The 22500-nt window shown below is 38.0% G+C and overlaps 1 protein-coding gene across 1 annotated transcript in view; it reads right to left on the minus strand.

Moving 5' to 3' along the window:
* The window catches only part of llgl2 (LLGL scribble cell polarity complex component 2), a 113789-nt gene that overhangs the window by 8417 nt on the left and 82872 nt on the right, over positions 1–22500 (minus strand). Inside the window, 10 exon segments of the mRNA XM_062056476.1 lie at positions 3372–3436; positions 5527–5569; positions 7788–7835; positions 8135–8163; positions 8258–8387; positions 10724–10988; positions 15571–15737; positions 16527–16643; positions 16735–16882; positions 17788–17935. Coding sequence (XP_061912460.1) covers positions 3394–3436; positions 5527–5569; positions 7788–7835; positions 8135–8163; positions 8258–8387; positions 10724–10988; positions 15571–15737; positions 16527–16643; positions 16735–16882; positions 17788–17935 — 1138 coding nt within the window. The 3' untranslated portion in view covers positions 3372–3393.

A 22500-nucleotide genomic window follows, 5' to 3' on the forward strand; every position in this document is an offset into this window, starting at 1 on the left:
TTCTCCAAAAAACCTCAGCCAGTGGTATGGTGAAGACCCCACATGCCCTCTGTGTCCCAGTCCAGCAACACTGAAGCACATCCTGGTGGGCTGCAAGACCAGCCTCACCCAAGGCCGTTACACCTGGCGGCACAACCAGGTGCTAAAGTGTCTTGCAGCAGTGCTGGAAAGTCGACGGACAAGTGTCAATGCCCTTCCTCCTTCGTCATCCCGTTGGCAAGCAACAACATTTGTCCGGGAGGGCGAGGGTCAAGCCAACCTCACCCCCACAAGACCAGACACTGGACAGCTAGGCGGGGCACGGGACTGGAGACTGCTGGCAGACCTGGGCCAGAGACTCTGCTTCCCAGGTGAGATTGCGTCCACCAACCTGCGGCCAGATCTTGTTCTGTGGTCAGCTTCGCTCAGGCTCGTGTACATCATAGAGCTCACGGTGCCCTGGGAGAGTGCAATGGAGGAGGCCTACGAGCGCAAGAAGTTGAGGTACACTGAGCTTGCAGCCGATGCGCAACAACAAGGCTGGAAAGCGAGGGTACGCCCAGTGGAAGTAGGCTGCAGAGGATTCGTGGCCACCTCAACATCCAGGCTCCTCAGGGAAATGGGAGTGCGAGGGAAGGCCCATCGACAGGCAGTGAAAGACCTCTCAAAAGCTGCTGAAAAGGGGAGTCAGTGGCTGTGGGTCAAGCGAAGGGACTCCACCTGGGCTTTCAAGTGAGTGATGCCATCTAGGGAGTGATCCTGGGACGCTGGGACTCACTGCTGAACCCTCTGGAGGTGTCGTGGGCCTATCAGCGAAACACTGAGGATGGGGGGCACCCACTTGATAACCCAGAGGATGCCTTCACTCACTTGACCATCCCACTAAGTCGCATAGGTGTCTCAAGTATGCATTAGGGGATTGTAACATCTAGTCCTACACAACAGATCTATATATATATATACACACATATATATACATACATATATATATATATATATATATACACTACCGTTCAAAAGTTTGGGGTCACATTAAAATGTCCTTATTTTTCAATGAAGATAACTTTAAACTAGTCTTAACTTTAAAGAAATACACTCTATACATTGCTAATGTGGTAAATGACTATTCTAGCTGCAAATGTCTGGTTTTTGGTGCAATATCTACATAGGTGTATAGAGGCCCATTTCCAGCAACTATCACTCCAGTGTTCTAATGGTACAATGTGTTTGCTCATTGGCTCAGAAGGCTAATTGATGATTAGAAAACCCTTGTGCAATCATGTTCACACATCTGAAAACAGTCTAGCTCGTTACAGAAGCTACAAAACTGACCTTCCTTTGAGCAGATTGAGTTTCTGGAGCATCACATTTGTGGGGTCAATTAAACGCTCAAAATGGCCAGAAAAAGAGAACTTTCATCTGAAACGCGACAGTCTATTCTTGTTCTTAGAAATGAAGGATATTCCACAAAATTGTTTGGGTGACCCCAAACTTTTGAACGGTAGTGTATATACATACATACATACATACATACATACACACACACACACACACACACACACACATATATATATATATATATATATATATATATATATATATATATATATATATATATATATATATATATATATATATATATATATATATATATATATATATATATATATATATATATATATATATATACACAAAACCCAAAACCAGTGAAGTTGGCACATTGTATAAATCGTAAATAAAAACAGAATACAGTGATTTGCAAATCCTTTTCAACCTATATTCAATTGAATAGACTGCAAAGACAAGATACTTAACATTCGAACTGGAAAACTTTGTTATTTTTTGCAAATATTAGCTCATTCGGAATTTGATGCCTGCAACATGTTTAAAAAAAAGCTGGCAAAAGTGGGTAAAAAGACTGAGAAAGTTGAGGAATGCTCAACAAACACTTATTTGGAACATCCCACAGGTGAACAGGGTAATTGGGAACAGGTGGGTGCCATGATTGGGTATAAAAGCAGCTTCCATGAAATGCTCAGTCATTCACAAACAAGAATGAGGAGAGGGTCTCCACTTTGTGAACAAATGGGTGAGCAAATCGTCGAACAGTTTAAGAACAGCATTTCCAACGAGCAAGGAATTTAGAGATTTCACCATCTACGGTCCGTAATATCATCAACAGGTTCAGAGAATCTGGAGGAATCACTCTACGTAAGCGATGATACTACGGACCTTCGATCCCTCAGGCGGTACTGCATCAAAAAGCGCCATGAATGTGTAAAGGATATCACCACACGGGCTCAGGAACACTTAAAAAAACCACTGCCAGTAACTACAGTTTGTCGCTACATCTGTTAATGCAAGTTAAAACTCTACTATGCAAAGCGAAAGCTATTTATCAACAACACCCAGAAACGCTGCCGGCTTCGTTGGGCCAGAGCTCATCTAAGATGGACTGATGCAAAGTGGAAAAGTGTTCTGTGGTCTGACGAGTCCACATTTCAAATTGTTTTTGGAAACTGTGGACGTGATGTCCTTCGGACCAAAGAGGAAAAGAATCATCCGGACTGTTCTAGGCGCGAAGTTCAAAAGCCAGCATCTGTGATGGTATAGGGGTGTATTAGTACACAATGTGCCAACTTCACTGGTTTGGGTTTGTATTTTGTTATTTCTGCCAGTAATTGGAAACCATGTGTCATTATTGTTGACATCCAGAGCCACCCCATTTGACTGGAAAATGTTGGCCACGGGTTGCACTTGCAATTTAATGCAGTCATTTTCATAATTTTGCTCCTTCGAGCCATTCAGTTTCTCTTCTAGGTCATCCATTTGTGTACAAAGTGTAGCAGTATCCGCACTTATTGAATGTGTTTTGATAAGTATTTCATGTCATGCTGTCTATCAAGCCTATCTCCCGTTTCATTCAACGTCATTATATCACGGATTCTTGGATTACTTCGATTACTTGCTCCCTTCCACGTCCTACTATGCATAAGCTTTTTTTCTTCCAATATTGCGTGTCGATGGCTTTGAAGTCCAGAGGTTAGCATCAATAAATCTGATTTTGATTACTAACGATCGTCGTTTTTTTTGACAAGTTACTTTATCTCGGTATTCAAGCTAGCGGCGTACGTCAAGAGTTGTGGCCGAGAGAAGTCCCCAAATACTGTAGTCAAAAATCTTTGAATCAAGTGTTGCTGACATGTCCATGAATTAAATTCTGAAGTGGCTGCTGCTAAATTAGACAAAACAGGGACAAGCAGTAGAAAATGGATGGATGGATCTATGTCTGTTCATGAAAGTTTCAGGTTGAAGAACACATTTTACAGTCGCAGGGAAATTAATGCATGTTTCAAGTTTTTAAAGAAAAAATCATGATGACTTCAACCTACCTCCACTGTTGAGCAACACTTCTCAAATGGCTATATTGTTCCTCACACTATTCTCCAGCAACGACCTACAACAACAGAACAACAACTTTCAATTTGACAAGTTAGACACGGACTCATTTAGCATTCTTATTGGAGTTTGAATTCGATCTTGGCATCTATGTGAGAGTCATGCTAGTTTATTTTTGGTGGGAGTGGATTGTCTCAAGTAAGAACCAATACAAACAGTGTTAGTGGCCATGTTTTATGGCAAGTGTAATATTTTCTGATTCATGTGTCTGTAAAATGTAGTCTACATTAGTCACTAGGATCTTCTCCATTACAACCTCTTCATTAACAAAATAAGTAGCATTAGCAGCTAGGGATGCAACGAATTAGTACGTACCTTGTAGTTAAGGTCCACATTGTAGTAATTTTGGGTACAGTAAAGAAACTAAATGCAAATGATAAAAATGCCTAACTTTTGTGTAACTTTTGTGCGACCTAGGACCTTTACAGGTCCTTTTTTTTGCTTTTGAAGATTACATCATGCAATAGAATGTTCGTTTTAAAAGTTAGCAGAATAAAATATGGCCACAGGAGATGTTAAGGAATTAATTCCAAAATGTGCATTGTCTGTTCTTTTCTAAGTTATTTTTAGCATGAGCTACAGTTAGTATATTATAGGCCCCCATACCCTTTTGACTCCCTTTATAATGGTAATTTTCCGATATACTGTAAACCTGTTATTTTATCATGCTTTATTCCATGAAAACCAAATCAATCCAGTCATTTCCCTTTAAAATATGTGCAAATCATATTAGAGGTGTAATTTGACCCCTCAACTATTATTATATTTTGGCCAATATTTTGTATAAAATATATAATGTCTATATATATATATATATATATATATATATATATATATATATATATATATATATATATATATATATATATATATATATATATATATATATATATATATATATATATATAATATACATATAGACATACATTTGTATATAAATGTATTTACACATATACAAATATATACACACACACATATATACACACATACATATATATACACACATTCATATGTATATAAATATATTTACACATATACATACATATGACAGTTATTTGTTAACAGGTGTTTGATAAAAATGCAAACATGATAAATGCAGATTTGTTAAAGAAAATAATATAAATTGGTGTGTTACCCTATTCTGATGACTTGCATTGATTAGAACCAGACAGGATTTATAGCGGTGCTGATAAGTTCCACAACTTTGAATTCACATTGTGGAGGGAAAAAAGTCCTCCTCCCCTTCCAATTCCACATGAAACTTGTTGCTGTTTAGCTTCCTATTTGTCCAGCTTTCATTTTCGTTTTATACCCTTTAAAATAAATACATTGGAGGCAAACTTCGTAGCTTGGTAGCTTGTATGTGCTAGCTTTCTGAGACCCTTATTCTGTTAGCGCAGGCAGGATGGAGCAGTACCTTTACTGTCAAGACAGGAACTGTGCGGTCTGTCTTTACACTTTTGACAGCAGGTGGTTGTCGATAGCGAGTGTTGAAATAAAAAATGTTTCTCGCGTTCCTGCCAGTTGTTTTTTCTTCATAATGAGCTCGCAGCAGCCAACGTAGTCTCACAAGATTCTCGGGTGCCGTGAATGTCAATCAAGTGACAAAAGTGACATAATAGGTAATAAGATTGATGATCGCTAACTTTTAGCCCTAATTTTTCTTTTTATGCCTGCCGATCGGCTGACACAACCCCCGCGATCGACCGGTAGCTTGTGATTGACCTAATGGGCACCCCTGATCTAGTGTTTTAAGTGCTCAAAGTAAAAAATAAAAATATATGACTTACTTATAACACTTTAATGAGTAGAACACTCAAGGGTCCAAGGGTCTTATAAGGATTTTTTAGTTTAAATGGTCAATGCTCAAACAATTACTAAAAGGGAATATGTGTTTTTACCATAACAATTTTTACAAAAAGGCATAAAACACACAAAAAACTTAACTTATATCAACCGATAGATCTGAAGTTGATCAAGACAGTTAAGTATTGAAAGTTAAAAAAAATATTTAGAAAAAAAAAACTTAAATAATGGACTTGGGCAACTGGACTCAAATTATTTTGAGAGTGAATGACTTATACTTACACTTGGTCAGCTTCAAGGGAATTTTGTATCTCCTGCAGCACTTCTGCAAGCAAAAACAATAATGTGTGGTTAAAGTAGCACAAAGCACTTTTACTGTACTTCTCAGCAGTTCAGTCACTTTAGGATACTCGTTATTTACAAGCTGTAAAAGGTCAGTGTACCCCCTGGTTTACAGAAGAAACCAGAGCTCTGCAAGTATCATGTAGAAAGCTGGAATGCAAATAGAATGCGATTAAACCTGAGGTTTTCCATCAAGCATGGAGTGATAGTTTAATAACTTATAAACACGCACTTACCTTAACTAAAAGTAATTACTACTTCAATCTCATCCGCCTCAATAAAAACGATCCTAAATATTTGTTCAGTACAGTAGCCTCGCTAACACAACAAGGGACTCCCCCAAGTAGCTCCATCCACTCGGCTGATGACTTTATGAAATGTTTACTAAGAAAATGTAACTCATTAGAAAGGAGATTGAAGATAACACGTCCCAGCTCCAACTGGGTTCTATTAACGCAGATACGAATGTATATACGACGGATATTGCCCTTCAATAAAATCTCTCTCCTTTTGATGAAATAACATTAGAGGAACTCTTGCGACATGTAAATGGGACAAAACAAAAAACATGTTTACTTGACCCACTTCCTAAGAAACTTATCAAGGAGCTGTTTGTATTATTATGACCATCAGTGCTAAATATTATTAACTTATCACTTTCCTATGGTCCTGTTCCCTGAGCATTCAAAAAAAGCAGTCATTCATCCTCTGTTCAAAAGACCTAACCTCGATACTGACCACATGGTAAACTGACCTCATGGTCCAACCTTCCCTTTATCTTGAAAATCCTCCAAAAAATTGTTGCAGCTAAATGAACACTTAGTGTCTACAATCTCTGTGAACCCTTTCAGTCCGGTTTTGGGGCAAATCACTCTACGGAGACAGCCCTCGAAAAAACGACTAATGATCTATTGCTAACTGTGGATGCTCATGCGTCATCCATGTTGCTGCTACTAGATGTTAGAGCTGCTTTTGATACCGTTAGTCATAACATTCTATTAGAACATATCAAAACAAGTATTGGTATGTCAGACTTAGCCCTTTCTTGGTTTAACTCCTATCTTACTGACAGGATGCAGTGCGTCTCCCATAACAATGTGACCTCGGAGTATGTTAAGGTAACGTGCGGAGTTCCACAGGGTTTGGTTCTTGGCCCTGCACTCTTCAGCATCTACATGCTGCCGCTAGGTTACATCATACGCAAATACGGTGTTAGCTTTCACTGTTATGCTGATGACAGCCAACTTTATATGCCCCTAAAGCTGACTGACACGCCAGATTAAAGTCGCCTGGAGGTGTGTCTAAATGAATATAACCAATGGATGTCCAGAAACTTTTTGCCATTTAGGACCCGGAGATGGCGAAAACGACACAAAAAGGCGCTTGGTGCCCCCCTCCCCGTTTCTTCGCGAGGATTATGGTCATTCATCATCTAAATCAGTGGTCCCCAACCACCGGGCCGCGGCCCCGTACCGGTCCGTGGATCGATTGGTACCGGGCCGCACTATAAATTAAAAAAATAAAATTTTAAACATTTAAATATTGTATTTTTATTTTTTTATTAAATCAACATAAAAAACACAAGATACACTTACTATTAGTGCACCAACCCAAAAAAATCTCCCTCCCCCATTTACACTCATTCACACTCATTCGCACAAAAGGGTTGTTTCTTTCTGTTATTTATATTTCTGGTTCCTACATTATATATCAATATAGATCAATACAGTCTGCAGGGATAATCACACATGATGGTATTTTTTTATGACCAAAATAAAAAAAAAAATAAAAAAAGGCTATGCAAAACTAAAACTAAACTGGCTGCAAAGTAAACAAAAACAGAATGCTGAACGACAGCAAAGACTTACAGCATGTGGCGCAGACGGCATCCACTCATTCACACTCATTCGCACAAAAGGGTTGTTTCTTTCTGTTATTAATATTTCTGGTTCCTACATTATATATCAATATAGATCAATACAGTCTGCAGGGATACAGTCCATAAGCACACATGATGGTATTTTTTTATGACCAAAAAAACAAAAAAAATAAAGTAAAATAAAGATGTGTCTTGTGACAATAGGAGGCACATGCTGAGACAAATTAGGAAAAGAAGCACCAAATTTAAGTTAAAAACAGCAATATTTTGGTTATTTAAGTTGTGTTACAGTCAGGAATCAGTATTTTGTTCTCATACTCACTCTGATCATTCAGCAAAGCATGCTCCATGACACGTCGAGCAGCACTTTCTGGAACACATACAGCATGTCATTTAATATTCACTTCAACATATGTGCGACCAGCAAAAAAAAAAAAAAATTACAGTCTCCTGCCTCTCCCTTCTCGAGCTGAATCTTTATCTTCTGATACTAGCCAGTACGGTCCGTGCTACTTTTACAGTTGTGTAAACGTTAGTTAGAAGCACACTTGCTACATACAGATGAGTGCCATTCAGTCACAAACTAGGGCTGAGAGAAGTCACATGCACGTTAAAGCTGCTGCTATATACTGTATAACTACAGTATATTTGCTCAAACGTCATGTTTACCTGCATCCTCATTGGGTTGGCTGGTTTCTCTGTAAGTATATGGATAAAAACAAAACACTTAGTCACCAAATAAAATAGAAAGCCTCTTCTATGAAATGGACAAAGAAGTGTGACGTGATTAACCTGGGCAGTGATGAAGTGCTTTCTGGTTGTGATGATCCATGGGGAACCTCCACAAGACAGCGAGGCTCCACCAGAAAGCGAGTAGACAGTGAGAAGCGCTCAAACTCAGATGGAGAGATCAAGTAGAAGCCTAAGTAGAGTTAAAAATTGGCAGGAAGAAAAAGCCTTGAGTGTATACGTATAAGCACCATGTCCCACTCCATGTACCTTCACTAAAACCCGACTTGGCTGTAGGAAAACATTTAAGGGGTAGAGTTAAATTTTTTAAGGGGGTAAACTTTTTCAACCTACATTTTTTTTTGCTTCAGGCTGAACAATGGCCCTGTGATCAGTCATAAGAGTGCAGACAAATAATTTCCCTCCCACTAAAAAGGGGTTCATCTCAAAATCTAAAACCAAACAAACACAATAGTGTACTGATGTGTCCATTTATTCAACTCAAGCATGTATTGAAGAAGAGCAGCAACAAGGGTTGTGGCACGCAGATAGCATCATACAGCTTTGTTTCTACTGGAAACAGAAGCACTGATGTCAACCTGAACTCTGAAGTAAACATTCAGACTAGGAGAGCAGAACAAAAAGCAGAACAAAGCAATTACCTTTCTACTTGTTCCAGTGTTCATTTTAACAACAGTTTTTAATTTAGTTTTAGTCATAACACATTGACAAAAATGTATTTTAGTCTTCGTCTAATTTTAGTTGTCTAAAATGATTTAGTTTTAGTCTAGTTTTAGTCAACAAAATTACACATTTAGTCAGCAAAAACTACAGTCAATTTCGTTGACTAAAACAAAGTATACAAGATAAAGCCTCTAAAGTTTCTTTGAAAGCACCTTTATTTGAACTACCTGCCAAACATGTGTTTTAACACAAAAGTAGCAGGATCTTATGGTCAGGAATGATGTAGTTGATTTTTGCTGCACAGGCCAATGCCAATAAATATCTTATAGGCACTTTTTCTATTTTTTTTTTCTATGCTAGATCTCTGGGAAAGCAGGTATGTATGTGTGTTGTGAAACAATGTTACGATGCATTCCTTAATGATAATTTAAACACGGGAGACCCATTAATTCTCTACCGTTAGGGATGGGAATTGAAAACCGGTTCCTGTTCAGAACTGGTTCCCAGAGTATCAATTCCTTGCAATCGCTTGCCATTTTTTCAAACAAATCCCTTAGCGGTTCTTCTGGGTGAGGAAGACGTCATCACGCAACATGCGTAGTGGCGTCAGACAGCAACATGGCGGCACCCGGGCATAACAAGCACTCTGAAGTTAATGTCCATGAAAGGGCATTTTATGACTTTTCTTAATTTGATTACATGCTATAATATGATTTTATTGTCATAATTGTATTGCATGATTTTTGTATCCCTTTAATTTAGGTAGCCAGGGACAGCAGATGGAAATTAGCTATTTAGCTATAATCTGGTACAGAACATATCTGTCTTTGAGCTTAATGTTTCTGTGCATTGTCCCTTCAAATAAAGACTAAACTAAGTTTGCCGACATTTTACTAGAAAAGATTGCAACAGCGCTACTTGCAACAATTCCAAAGTTGCTATTTCATCAAGAGGAGGACATACGAGCAATATGCTGAAACATTTGAACACACAGCATGCAATAACTATAAATGAATGTCACGTTTTCGAATCCCGCCGATCTCATCCCAGGCGGCAGTCATCTGCACTTGCACTTTTTACTATCTTCTTCAAAAATACAGTAGCCTATGCAATGTGTCAAGACTGCCCGCAAGCTCATTGATTAGCTATGGAGTGTTATACTAACGCGTGATTGATCATCTTTCCTGTTAGTCTAGCTATTGGCCATCAGGCAAGAGGAGTCAGTTCAACTGTGGGTGTAGTAAGTTGGAAATTGTTGTCTCTGCACAAAAGCTAAGCAGTTTGCGGTTAGCTCAAAAACGTTCATTATGTCTTCTTGTTTATAGAATTTTCAATTATCTTCTCGTCAGACAACATTTTCTGTATAACAGATGGAATTTTTATCTTATACCTGTATGTTTTGACTCTCATCTGTAGTCTTCTTCAGAGATTGTACCCAAAATAGTGTCTGACTAGAAGTCAACTAAACAATTGGTTAGTTTGTTTTGCATTTTGTATCCAAAATGAACAAAACCCTGACCTTAAAACCAATTATGGCATAACGTTGCACCCCTAATATTCAGAGATCACTGTATTATTTATTTTTACCATAAATATCCACAAAACAAGACAACAGCACACAGGTGGCTAAAAGTTTCAAATTGAATTCAGGTAATATTTTTTACTCCTTGTTTTGGGTGCTTTATGTTACATGTGTAACACTGCATTTCATCATGTAAAATATTTTACTTTGCATGACAGAAGATTTGGGATAACCTCTCCAAATGACAATAAAAAACAAAGGCCACATTATTGTTGTTGTAACTCTCTAGAAATCTAGTAATTTAAACATAGACATCGGTTTACCTTGGCCATGTTTTGTGAAGACGCAGGAAGCAATGCCGCTAACATCTTCTTTGCGGATACACGGGAAACGAACAAGCAGCTTCACCCCAGGTAGAGACACCACGAGAAGATCACCCTGATTGGTCAAAACCACCAGGCCACTCTTGCCATAGTCCTCTGACCGACTGCTGCCAAACCAGCTCACGCCCATCCGGCGTACTCTCGAACCATCAACTGCTGTTAGCTTCAGCTTCATTTTGGCATTCACTTTCGGAAGGCTGAAAACCTGGACAAGTGGGACACATTGGAATAGCTCTATAGTTAACACATTTACAGAAAATTAATGTGTGCTGTCCCTGTATTAAATACAATTAAACTTGAATTACTGATATTTGTTTCTAAAATACTAATTCATGTTAAAGATGTGTACTGTTACCAATGGGTTATTACATTGGTCATGGTAATTTATTTTTAACTACTTTTTTTTATGTTCACTATATACCAGGGGTCGGCAACCCAAAATGTTGAAGGAGCCATATTGGACCAAAAATACAAAAACAAATCTGTCTGGAGCCGCAACAAATTAAAAGCCATATTACATACAGATAGTGTGTCATGAGATATACATTGAATTGAGATGACTTAAAGGAAACTAAATGAGCTCAAATATAGCTACAAATGAGGCATAATGATGCAATATGTACATATCGCTAGCCTAAATAGCATGTTAGCATCGATTAGCTTGCAGTCATGCAGTGACCAAATATGTCTGATTAGCACTCCACACAAGTCAATAACATCAACAAAACTCACCTTCGTGCATTCACGCACAACATTAAAAGTTTGGTGGACAAAATGAGACAGAAAAAGAAGTGGCATAAAACACGTCCTAGAAAGTCGGAGAAAGTTACACATGTAAACAAACTAAGGTGAGTTCAAGGACCGCCAAAATTAGCAGGACAAAACGGCGCTCGCCAAATACTCGAATCGGTGAAGCATGTTTAATACAAACAGTGTGCTTTATAACAATTAGGGAGGTTTGTGTCATGTTTGTCCTCCTACAGAAACCATATTAAAACAAAAAAATATTTTTTCCCCCTCATCTTTTTCCATTTTTCATACATTTTTGAAAAAGCTTCAGAGAGCCACTAGGGCGGCGCTAAAGAGCCGCATGCGGCTCTAGAGCCGCGGGTTGCCGACCCCTGCTATATACCATTGCGTGCCATTGAGATTTGAGTACCAAGTGTTAAAATAACGTACATTTTAAAGTGTATGAAGTGTTTTACGTGTAAATTAAATGTCACTTGTCAATTACAGGAGAGATACTGTTAGCGGTGCAGCATGTGTAAAGGGCTTATAAAGACTTTAAATGCAGATAATATTCTTAGCAATTACAAAAAATATAGCGTCTCTACTTTGAGGAACTTCACTTACCATGGGACAGGGGTCTGGAACGTAATGTAACCCCCGCAATAACCGTTGAAACATTGTACTATACATGAATTGAGGCAAAGAACATTTTGTATTGTATTGCTTGTACTGTGATAGGCATGTCTAAGATTTTACTTCTTCCTGTATGTTTAATGGATCTTGCTGGCTGCAAAACAAGTTGACCTTGGGGTACTACTAAAGTAACCTAAACTAACGTTTTGCTATTGTGATAAACATATTAGACCAGGCTATCCATAGCAGTATGGCTTAGGCTAAAAGCTCAATCTTCAAAGCTTTAATTGCAAAAAATAAGCTTTTGGAAATGGTCTAGCTCAGGGGTCACCAACCTTTTTGAAACCAAGGGCTACTTCTTGGGTACTGATTAATGCGAAGGGCTACCAGTTAGATACACACTTAAATAAATTGCCAGAAGTAGCCAATTTGCTCAATTTACCTTTAACTCTGTTATTATTAATAATTAATGATATTTATCTTTGTGGAAACACTGATCACCTTAATGATTTCTCACAATAAATATATATAGAAACAGATAAATATCAATATGCAACACTTTATTTTTATATTTTCTCTAAGTGCACATTTTTCAAATTGAACATTTTCAAATGATCACTTCTAAGACAGCCTTGTGAAATCACAATATCCCATTTTAACTAGCTAGCCACTAACATTTTTTAACAAATCATGAATTACTTTGCACCATGTTTGTACAAATAATAACTCATGTAAAATACAAAAGTAAACTCTCAAATGTTTAAATCATGTCACACTTTGAACTGGACACCAAATCTGTTATCTGTTTCTTTGTCAGTTAGTGGGAAGCCTGGCATTGCATGCTGTTAACTAGTGTGTTGTACTCTGGTGTGTAACTTGACACTGCAACTCTGAGTGAGTCTTGCAGATGTGCATCAGTGAGGCGTGTTCTGTGTTTGTTCTTGATGAAGTTCATGTCAGAAAAGGCTGATTCACAAATATAAGATTTTTCCTCATTGTTTGCGGAACCTTCTTAATCTTTTGGACATATTTTCACAGCAATCTGGCCTTAAGCTTAATTATGATAAATGTAAAATGTTAAGAATCGAAAATCTAAAGGGAACGTCCTTTCGAATGGATTGCAAAGTGCCTGTTTTGTGGACAGATGGACCAGTTAACATACTTGGTGTTGTTGTCGCAGAAAATCTGGAAGATCTAGGCTCAGTAAATTATGATAATCGACTAAGAAAGCTGGACAAAATTATGCAATTATGGAAAGGGAAATCCCTAACCTTGTATGGTAAAATGTCTATTGCCAACTCGTTAATTATTCCTCAATTTATTTATTTGTTTTTGTCATTACCAGCTCCATCACAAAACTTTTTTAAGATTTATGAGCGGAGGGTCTTCGATTTTGTCTGGAACGGCAAACCAGAAAAGATTAAAAGAAAGGTTTTGTACACAGAGTATGAATATGGGGGCCTGAAACTTCTCAACCTTGAAGCTATGTGTCTGTCTTTAAAAGCATCAATTGTTCCAAAGATGTATTTAAACATTGAGTGGCACACAAATGTCCTGTTGGACAAAAAACATGTACTGTATCAAAAGAAATTGTATCCTTTTTTACAAGTGATCCCCTCCCAGAGAGTCTGCTGGGAAACATGGCGGGGTTCATAAAGGAAACAATCCACTCATAGTGGTGTTTTCAATTTTATGTGCCAGAAAAAAGAGACGATATTTTGCAGCAGTTAATATGGATGAACTCTAATATTGTAATAGATGGAAAGCCTTTCTTTTGGAAAAATATGTTTGAAAGAGGAATCATTTTTGTCAATGATATTATCAATGAGAATGGTAAAATTATGAAGTATGATGAATTTAGGTATGGTGATGCTTGCTCAAGCTTTTCATTTTATCAACTAACTGGAGTAATTGGGAAAAGATGGAAACAAATAATTAATTATGGAACTACTAAATTATTAGTTTGTAAACCTCTAATAAGAAATTCTAGTTGGCAAAAAGGAACTAAAATAAATAGAAAAATATATAGTTTTTATTTAATAAAGTAATCTTTGAAGGCTGCCTCATACAACACAAATGGAAAATGGGAGGACTTTTTTGACTGCCCGTTGCCATGGGATGCCATATTCAAACTAATCTATAAAACGACTATCGATGTGCAAAATCGTTATTTTCAAATTTAAAGTATTTATAACTTCTTACCCACAGGGAAAATGTTAAAATTATGGTATATGACAGAGTCAGATGATTGCCGATTTTGTTGTCAGGAGCCTGAATCCACCCTGCATTTGTTTTGGTATTGTCATATTGTGTCTTTGTTTTGGGTGGAAGTTGAAAAAATGTGTTTAAGGATTGGTTTGTTTATGAAGCTTAATGTGGTTTCTGTTATTTTAGGAGAGTTCATTGACAATCATGATTTAGTCAATTTAATTATAATACTCGGTAAAATGTTTATTTTTAAGGCCAAAAACAGATATTCACTTAGTATTACTTTCTTTAAAACATTTATTCAGTATTTTCTAACTTTAGAAAGTTACATGGTTGAAAACGATAATGATGCCAAAAAACATTAAAAAAAAGATGAGAAGTCCTCAAAGGCTTATTTTGAAAGTATAATTATGTTTATAGATTATATGATATCTGTTGTTGTGTTCCCTAATTTGAGTGACCTGGACATAATCTGGACTGTACATAAATGCTTATTTTGAAAATGTAATTGTGTTTATAAATTATATGCAATCTGTTGTGTTCCCTAATTTTTTTCTGTGTACATGAATGAAGGTGTGTGTTGCTGAGTCCGACTTGGACATTATCTGGACTGGGCCTGGTTTAAAAAACCCTTTAAACAAATCTAATTTCATTGACAACCTGGTCTGTTGCAGATAAGGCCCTTTTTTTAAAAATAAAATAAAATAAGATAAATAAATAAAAAACATTTTCTTGGATAAAAAAGAAAGTAAAACAATATAAAAATAATTACATAAAAAATAGTAATTAATGAAAATGTTAGTGGACCAGCAGCCTATACAATCATGTGTGCTGCAGGGACTGTGTCCCTTGCAGATGTGTTGTCTATGTTGAGGGAACCAGAATATTGGTAGCAGAAAGAAATAACCCCTTTTGTGTGAGTGGGTGTGGATGAGTGTGCATGGGGGAAGTTGTTTGGGTTGATGCACTGATTGAAAGTGTATCTTGTGTTTTTTCTATGTAGATTTAATTTTTTTTTTTTAAATAAAAAAAAAATATTTTTTTTATTTTTATTTTTTTATTTTTTTTATTTTTTTAAGAACAGGCCCGCGGGCGACTCATCTGGTCCTTACGGGCGACCTGGTGCCCGCGGGCACCGCGTTGGTGACCCCTGGTCTAGCTCATTCACGTGTGTACCTGACAAACCATGACCACAAGATGTGTTGCAGGATCTTTACCTTGAACTGTTCCTCAGAAATAACAAGAAGGTGATGTGAACCCTGCATATCTGGGGAACGAGCAAGGTCATGGGCTACTTCCAATGGCTCCGGGAGAGGAACTCCATGACCATCCAATACTACGATACCAACAACGGGGGCACGATGCATCAGCTGGATTTCTTTTGCTACACAATAGAAAAGCAGGGTAACATTACAAAAGCAGGTTGTAAGTGGTCACAATATACTGTATATTGTCAGGCATCCATCATTTGTTTGATATTTTATTTCTTATACCGTGAATTCTTTGGCCAAGAGGTGGGGTAAACCACCTGTCAATTACAGGAGAGATACTGCATATACAAATACCCAGGTATGCTCACAGTCATGTCAACGTGGACAAAAGTGAACCTAACATGTGGGTTTTAGGGGTATCACATGTAATGTGATAGTTTTATTAAATAAGAGGAATCAACATAAAAATATGCACCAATGAAAGAAGACAATGTCAACAAACTGCAGTTGATTCAAAAATCCGTTTCACCCTTTCTCCTCGCCTCTGGCCAAAGTCAGAAGAAAATGTGGAAACAATAGAGAGTTTCAGATTTGATTTCGGGTCATGTTGAAGTCAGTTAGCCAGTCCGAGGGGTGTCAACAAACAGGCTCCACTGTTGTAAAAGTTTTCATTGACCCGGTCAGAGGATAAATAATTTGACAATATGTTAATGAAAATAGTTTGTATTCATTAGTATAGTACTGCACTCCTTGATACTGAGTGCTGTGTCTAATCATTTACACATGACTCATTGACTTGTGAAACAACAAGCAACATATTTAAAAAGAACCCTGGTTGTTTTGCAGTGGTGTTTTAGCAGTTCTAAACCATGCAAAACTACAACTCCTAATTTTGAACATATTGTTAAAGGAAATTTCTAATTATACTTGGTTTGTGGTTGCGATGGAAAGCAAAGTGTCACCTGGCTGTGCAGCAATAGGCTCATCTGCTCTGCGCTCAACAGGAGGAAGGCTGAGCATGAATACATATACACAGCCCCCATTGGTCCCCGCCCATAGGGAGGGTGTGGTATGTGAACCTGTAAGAATACAGGATGACCGCATGAGACAGCAATTATTTGACTTGCTTGTGTACTGTAGGCCAAGCCTTGTGTGTTGTATGTAACTTACTGTCTGCAAGGAAGGTGTCGCTGAAGTAAAGTATCCGTACAAGACCAGTGAAGGAGTCATCTGAAGATCGTGCTTCAATCTTCCTTTGAACAGGAGCCAACTCCATCTCCGCCAATTCAGCTTCCAAACGAGCATTTGCCTCCTGGAGCTTTTAGGAAATGATATACTGAAATGATCCAGTTTAAGAGATTGTTCAAACTACAACTGTTTACAAAGTACAACATTGTGAGCTTTGTTAAAAATGAAATATTATTCATCTAATTATGTAAATCATAACTGACTTAACCATTAAGAGAACTGTTTTATTTAGAACTCATTGTTGTAAATTGTGTTACAAGATGAGAACAGGAAGTGAATAAATGTGTTACGACTTGCTATGACATGGAAAAGGGGTAAGATTAAATAACCCTTGCTTATTCCTGTTCCTTTTTGAATACGTAAAGAGAAATGAGAATGTGTGGGGTATATGATTTATCATATTGTATCTGTATACATGTTCGGAATAAACTCAAACCATACGCAAAGTATGATATATCTCACATAGACTGTAGCTATCCAGATGCTAATGCTAATGTACTAGAAGACACTATCCAGGAGCATAGTCAATGATTACCATAGCTCGCCACTGTTGGACCTTGTACACACAAGCAAACAGTTACAACTTCCTGTATTCGTGTACATGTTCTCCCCGTGATAGCTTGTTTTTCTCTGCTTTTCCCACCACTTTGTCCAGGATGGGTTAAAAGCAGAGAACACAATTTTAATATACTTTCTTGTTCATTGTCTTACAAGTTCTGTTGAACCAAACACTAATTTAAAACACAGACTGGCAGCCCGGATGATATGAATGGATGCGATAATTTAAAAGTATCGGTACCTATGATATTGTGTGGCATTTGCCACTTAATCAGGTTTTAAATCAGTGTTTTCCAAACACAAACGTATTTAAAAATGATGTGCATAGCAATAGCAAATGCCACATACTGTATATAATTAAATCTGAAGTCTTTTTGTCCCAAAACCTGTACCTACAATGACAAAAATGGACTCTACCTTGGAAGTATTGCTGATATGATGCTTCCGTAGTGATACTCTACTACGCCTGATTCGTCGAAAAGACTGACGGAGTGATTTTTTAATGCTTTTCACTCGAGACAGAGGACCCTCCATTGCCAGCTGGTCACTAGGATTTAGAGTGCACCTACAGAAGATTCACAGCACATTACCACACAGAAAAAATAACAAAAAAACATAACACAAACAGTTATATCAACAAGAATAGCACTCAAAGACCGCAGACCTCCTTCATGCCCTAAATGTCAATAGTAAATAATTATTTTGAAAAATCCTGAATCCAAATGGTGATTCGGATTATCCCCAAAAATCCCTTGTTCCATATCCCATTTCTAACATTTTCTGAAGGTCTTCCCATGGCCTTTTGAGTTATGTTGCTAATCAAATATTGAACAGAACGACAAAACCCCCAGCAAATACAAAAACTCCTGAGGAGGTAATAAAAACCTTGGGTCAACAAAAAAAGAGTCAAACATTAGTTTAGCAAGAGAGAGCATAAAATGACTAAATGACAAAGCCAAGATACTGAATCTTATCCATTCAGATCTAAACACATATTTTTAAGTTAAACAAAACAAAAATAATGTTACAGTGGTACAACAGGATAACAGGGTCTCATCTTATGAGTTTTTTGGGATACGAGCAGTCGTTAGCAAATTGTTATGCTTTAGGTTGCAAGCAAAAATGTGGGCTACGAGCCTCCATACCGCTAGTCACAGCTGTGTATAGAGACAGTATGGACAGATCGATTTCAAAATTAGGAGCAAACTTGGCGCCCTGTAGTCACGTGAGGGGCTTTTGACCAATCATTTAGGAGATCCTCTGGCCATACTCTCTCTGATTAGTCAAAAGCCTTTCACGTGACTACAGGGCGCCATGTTTGCTACCAACTGTGAAACCGAGTTGGCCGCACTCTATACTGGGCTCTGCCATTAGTGAACCTCGTGAGGTCCCATCAAAACATTCGGTCTTACCTGCTAGCATTTGCTTATAGCCAGAGATCGGCATAACCTTGTTTTTCAACCATTAAAATCAAAATAGTGAGTGTGAAAGAGTGCTAAGAAGAGGAGGTGGATGATATTCATTAAATTTAAGAAATAAATTATCAAAGGTAGCTGATTTGGCAAAGCAGTTTCATTGTTAGTCTGCATTAGGGTTGTCCCGATATCAATATTTTGGTACCAGTACCAAAATGTATTTCGATACTTTTCTAAATAAAGGGGACCCCAAACAAATGTCATTATTGGCTTCATTTTAACAAAACATCTTGAAATACATTAAACATATGTTTCTTATTGCATTCAAAAGACAATTTTAGAACATTAAAATAAAAACTAAAGGGCTATAAACCCATTGGGCTTTTCCTATTGCACTCAAAGAACAATTTACAAATATATATATTATATAAAGTGGGGCAAAAAAGTATTTAGTCAGCCACCTATTGTGCAAGTTCTCCCACTTAAAAAGATGAGAGGCCTGTAATTTTCATCATAGGTACACTTCAACGACGACACACAGAATGAGGTAGAATCAAGGAAATGACATTGTAGGATTTTTTTATTAAGTAATTGGTAAATTCCTCTGTAAAATAAGTATTTGGTCACCTACAAACAAGCAAGATTTCTGGCTTTCACAGACCTGTAACTTCTTATTTAAGAGAGTCCTTCACCCTCCACTCATTACCTGTATTATTGGCACCTGTTTGGTCTCGGTATCAGTATAAAAGACACCTGTCCACAACCTTAAACAGTCACACTCCAAACTCCACTTTGGCAAAGACCAAAGAGCTATCAGAGGACACCAGAAACAAAATTGTAGACCTGCACAAGGCTGGGAAGACTGAATCTCCAATGGGTAAGCAGCTTAATGTGAAGAAATCCAATGTGGGAGCAATTATTAGAAAATGGAAGACATTCAAGACCACTGATAATCTCCTTCGATCTGGGGCTCCACGCAAGATCTCACCCCGTGGGGTCAAAATGATCATAAGAAAGGTGAGCAAAAATCCCAGAATCACACGGGGGGACCTAGTGAATGACCTGCAGAGAGCTAGGACCAAAGTCAGAAAGGCTACCATCAGTAACACACTACGCCGTCAGGGATTCACATCTTGCAGTGCCAGACGTGTCCATCGCGTAAGCCAGTACATGTCCAGGCCCATCTGAAGTTTGCTAGAGAGCATTTGGATGATTCAAGATTCAAGATCCAAAAGAGTATTGGGAGAATGTCATATGGTCAGATGAAACCAAAATATAATTTTTTGGTAAAAACTGAACTTGTCATGTTTGGAGGAGAAGGAATGCTGAGTTGCATCCAAACAACACCATACCTACTGTGAAGCACGGGGGTGGAAACATCATGTTTTAGAGCTGTTTTTCTGGAAAGGGACCTGGACGACTCATCTGTGTAAAGGAAAGAATGAACGGGGCCATGTATCGTGAGATTTTGAGTGAAAACCTATCAGCAAGGGCATTGAAGATAAACCGTGGCTGGGTCTTTCAGCATGACAATGATCCCAAACACACCGCCCAGGCAACGAAGTAGTGGCTTCGTAAGAAGCATTTCAAGGTCCTAAAGTGGCCTAGCCAGTCTCCAGATCTCAACCCCATAGAAAATCTTTGGAGGGAGTTGAAAGTCCGTCTTGCCTAGTGACAGTCTCAAAACGTCACTGCTCTAGAGGAGATCTACATGGAGGAATGGTCCAAAATACCAGTAACAGAGTGGGAAAACTTTTAGACTTACAGAAAACATTTGACCTCTGTCATTGCCAACAAATGAACTTTTGTTATTGACCATATACTTATTTTCCACCATAATTTGCAAATAATCTTTTTTTTAAATCAGACAATGTGATTTTCTGGTTTTCTCATTTTGTCTCTCATAGTTGAGGTATACCTATGATGAAAATTACAGGCCTCTCTCATCTTTTTAAGTGGGAGAACTTGCACAAATGGTGACTGACTACCGGTAAATATTTTTTACCCCACTGTATAGCCTGCCATAGTCTAGGATTAGGTTACAATAGAATACAAAGCATTATTGAAATTGCATTAAGTGCGTCATCGTTTATGATTGCCACTCTTGGTCTGTGCTTTAAGACAAATATAATCATTAGTAAATACTAAAAACAATACAGCTAAAACTACACAGATAAGACATGTAGCAGGTAAAACACACATTGTTAAAAATAAAACACAAATTGTAGCAATTTGTAACACAATTCAGTCATTTACTTGCATTAGTTTGATTGTTATTTAAATGTTTACTTTAGTTTGAAGCAGAGATTGTAATACTTTAAAGGCCTACTGAAACCCACTACTACCGACCACGCAGTCTGATAGTTTATATATCAATGATGAAATCTTAACATTGCAACACATGCCAATACGGCCGGGTTAACTTATAAAGTGCAATTTTAAATTTCCCGCCACATTTCCGGTTGAAAAAGCCTTCGAAGGATGACGTATGCGCGTGACGTAGCCCGAGGAACAGAGGTATGCCTTCTCCATTGAATACAATACAAAAAAGCTCTGTTTTCATTTCATAATTCCACAGTATTCTGGACATCTGTGTTGGTGAATCTTTTGCAATTTGTTTAATGAACAATAGAGGCTGCAAAGAAGAACGTTGTAGGTGGCTGTAGCAACACAAGGACCACTTACTCGGATAGCAGACGCCTAGCCGATGCTAGCAGACGCCTAGCTGATGCTAGCAGACCCACAGCACGGATGATCTGGTGAAGTCCTTCGTCGCGCCGTCAATCGCGGGAACGCAGGTGAGCACGGGTGTTGCTGAGCAAAGCAGATGAGGGCTGGCTGGCGTAGGTGGAGCACTAATGTTTTTATCATAGCTCTGTGAGCGCCGGTTGCTAAGTTAGCCTTAGCGTCGTTAGCAACAGCATTGTTAAGCTTTGCCAGGCTGAGATCTATTAACCGTGTAGTTACATGTACATGGTTTAATAGTATTGTCGATCTTCTGTCTATCCTTCCAGTCAAGGATTTATTTATTTTGTTTCTATCTGCATTTGAGACAGATGCTACCACGTTAGCTCATGCTAAAGATGCTAAAGAGCTTCGTCGATGTATTGTCGTGGAGATAAAAGGCACTGTAATGTCCATTTCGCGTTCTCGACTCTCATTTTCAAGAGGATATAGTATCCGAGGTGGTTTAAAATACAAATCCGTGATCCACAATAGAAAAAGGAGAGAGTGTGGAATCCAATGAGCCAGCTTGTACTAAGTTACGGTCAGAGCGAAAAAAAATATGTATTTCACTGCATTCTAGTCCGTCACTCTAACGTTCCTCGTCCACGAATCTTTCATCCTCGCTCAAATTAATGGGGTAATCGTCACTTTCACGGTCCGAATAGCTCTAGCTGCGTTGAAAACAATAGGAAAATATGAGGGAGTGAACTGACAACGTCACGCGACTTCCGGTAGGGGCAAGGTTTTTTTTTATCAGAGACCAAAAGTTGCGAACTTTATCGACGTTGTTCTATACTAAATCCTTTCAGCAAAAATATGGCAATATCGCAAAATGATCAAGTATGACACAAAGAATGGATCTGCTATCCCCGTTTAAATAAAAAAAATTCATTTCAGTAGGCCTTTAAGGCCACCTTTGGTGGGGCGGGTCTTAAAGCAGCACTTGCACTGCTTGCAGCCTGGCGCCACTCTGTTTAAAGCGTCACTT

This window comes from Entelurus aequoreus, linkage group LG08, assembly GCF_033978785.1.
Source record: "Entelurus aequoreus isolate RoL-2023_Sb linkage group LG08, RoL_Eaeq_v1.1, whole genome shotgun sequence".
NCBI lineage: Eukaryota > Metazoa > Chordata > Actinopteri > Syngnathiformes > Syngnathidae > Entelurus > Entelurus aequoreus.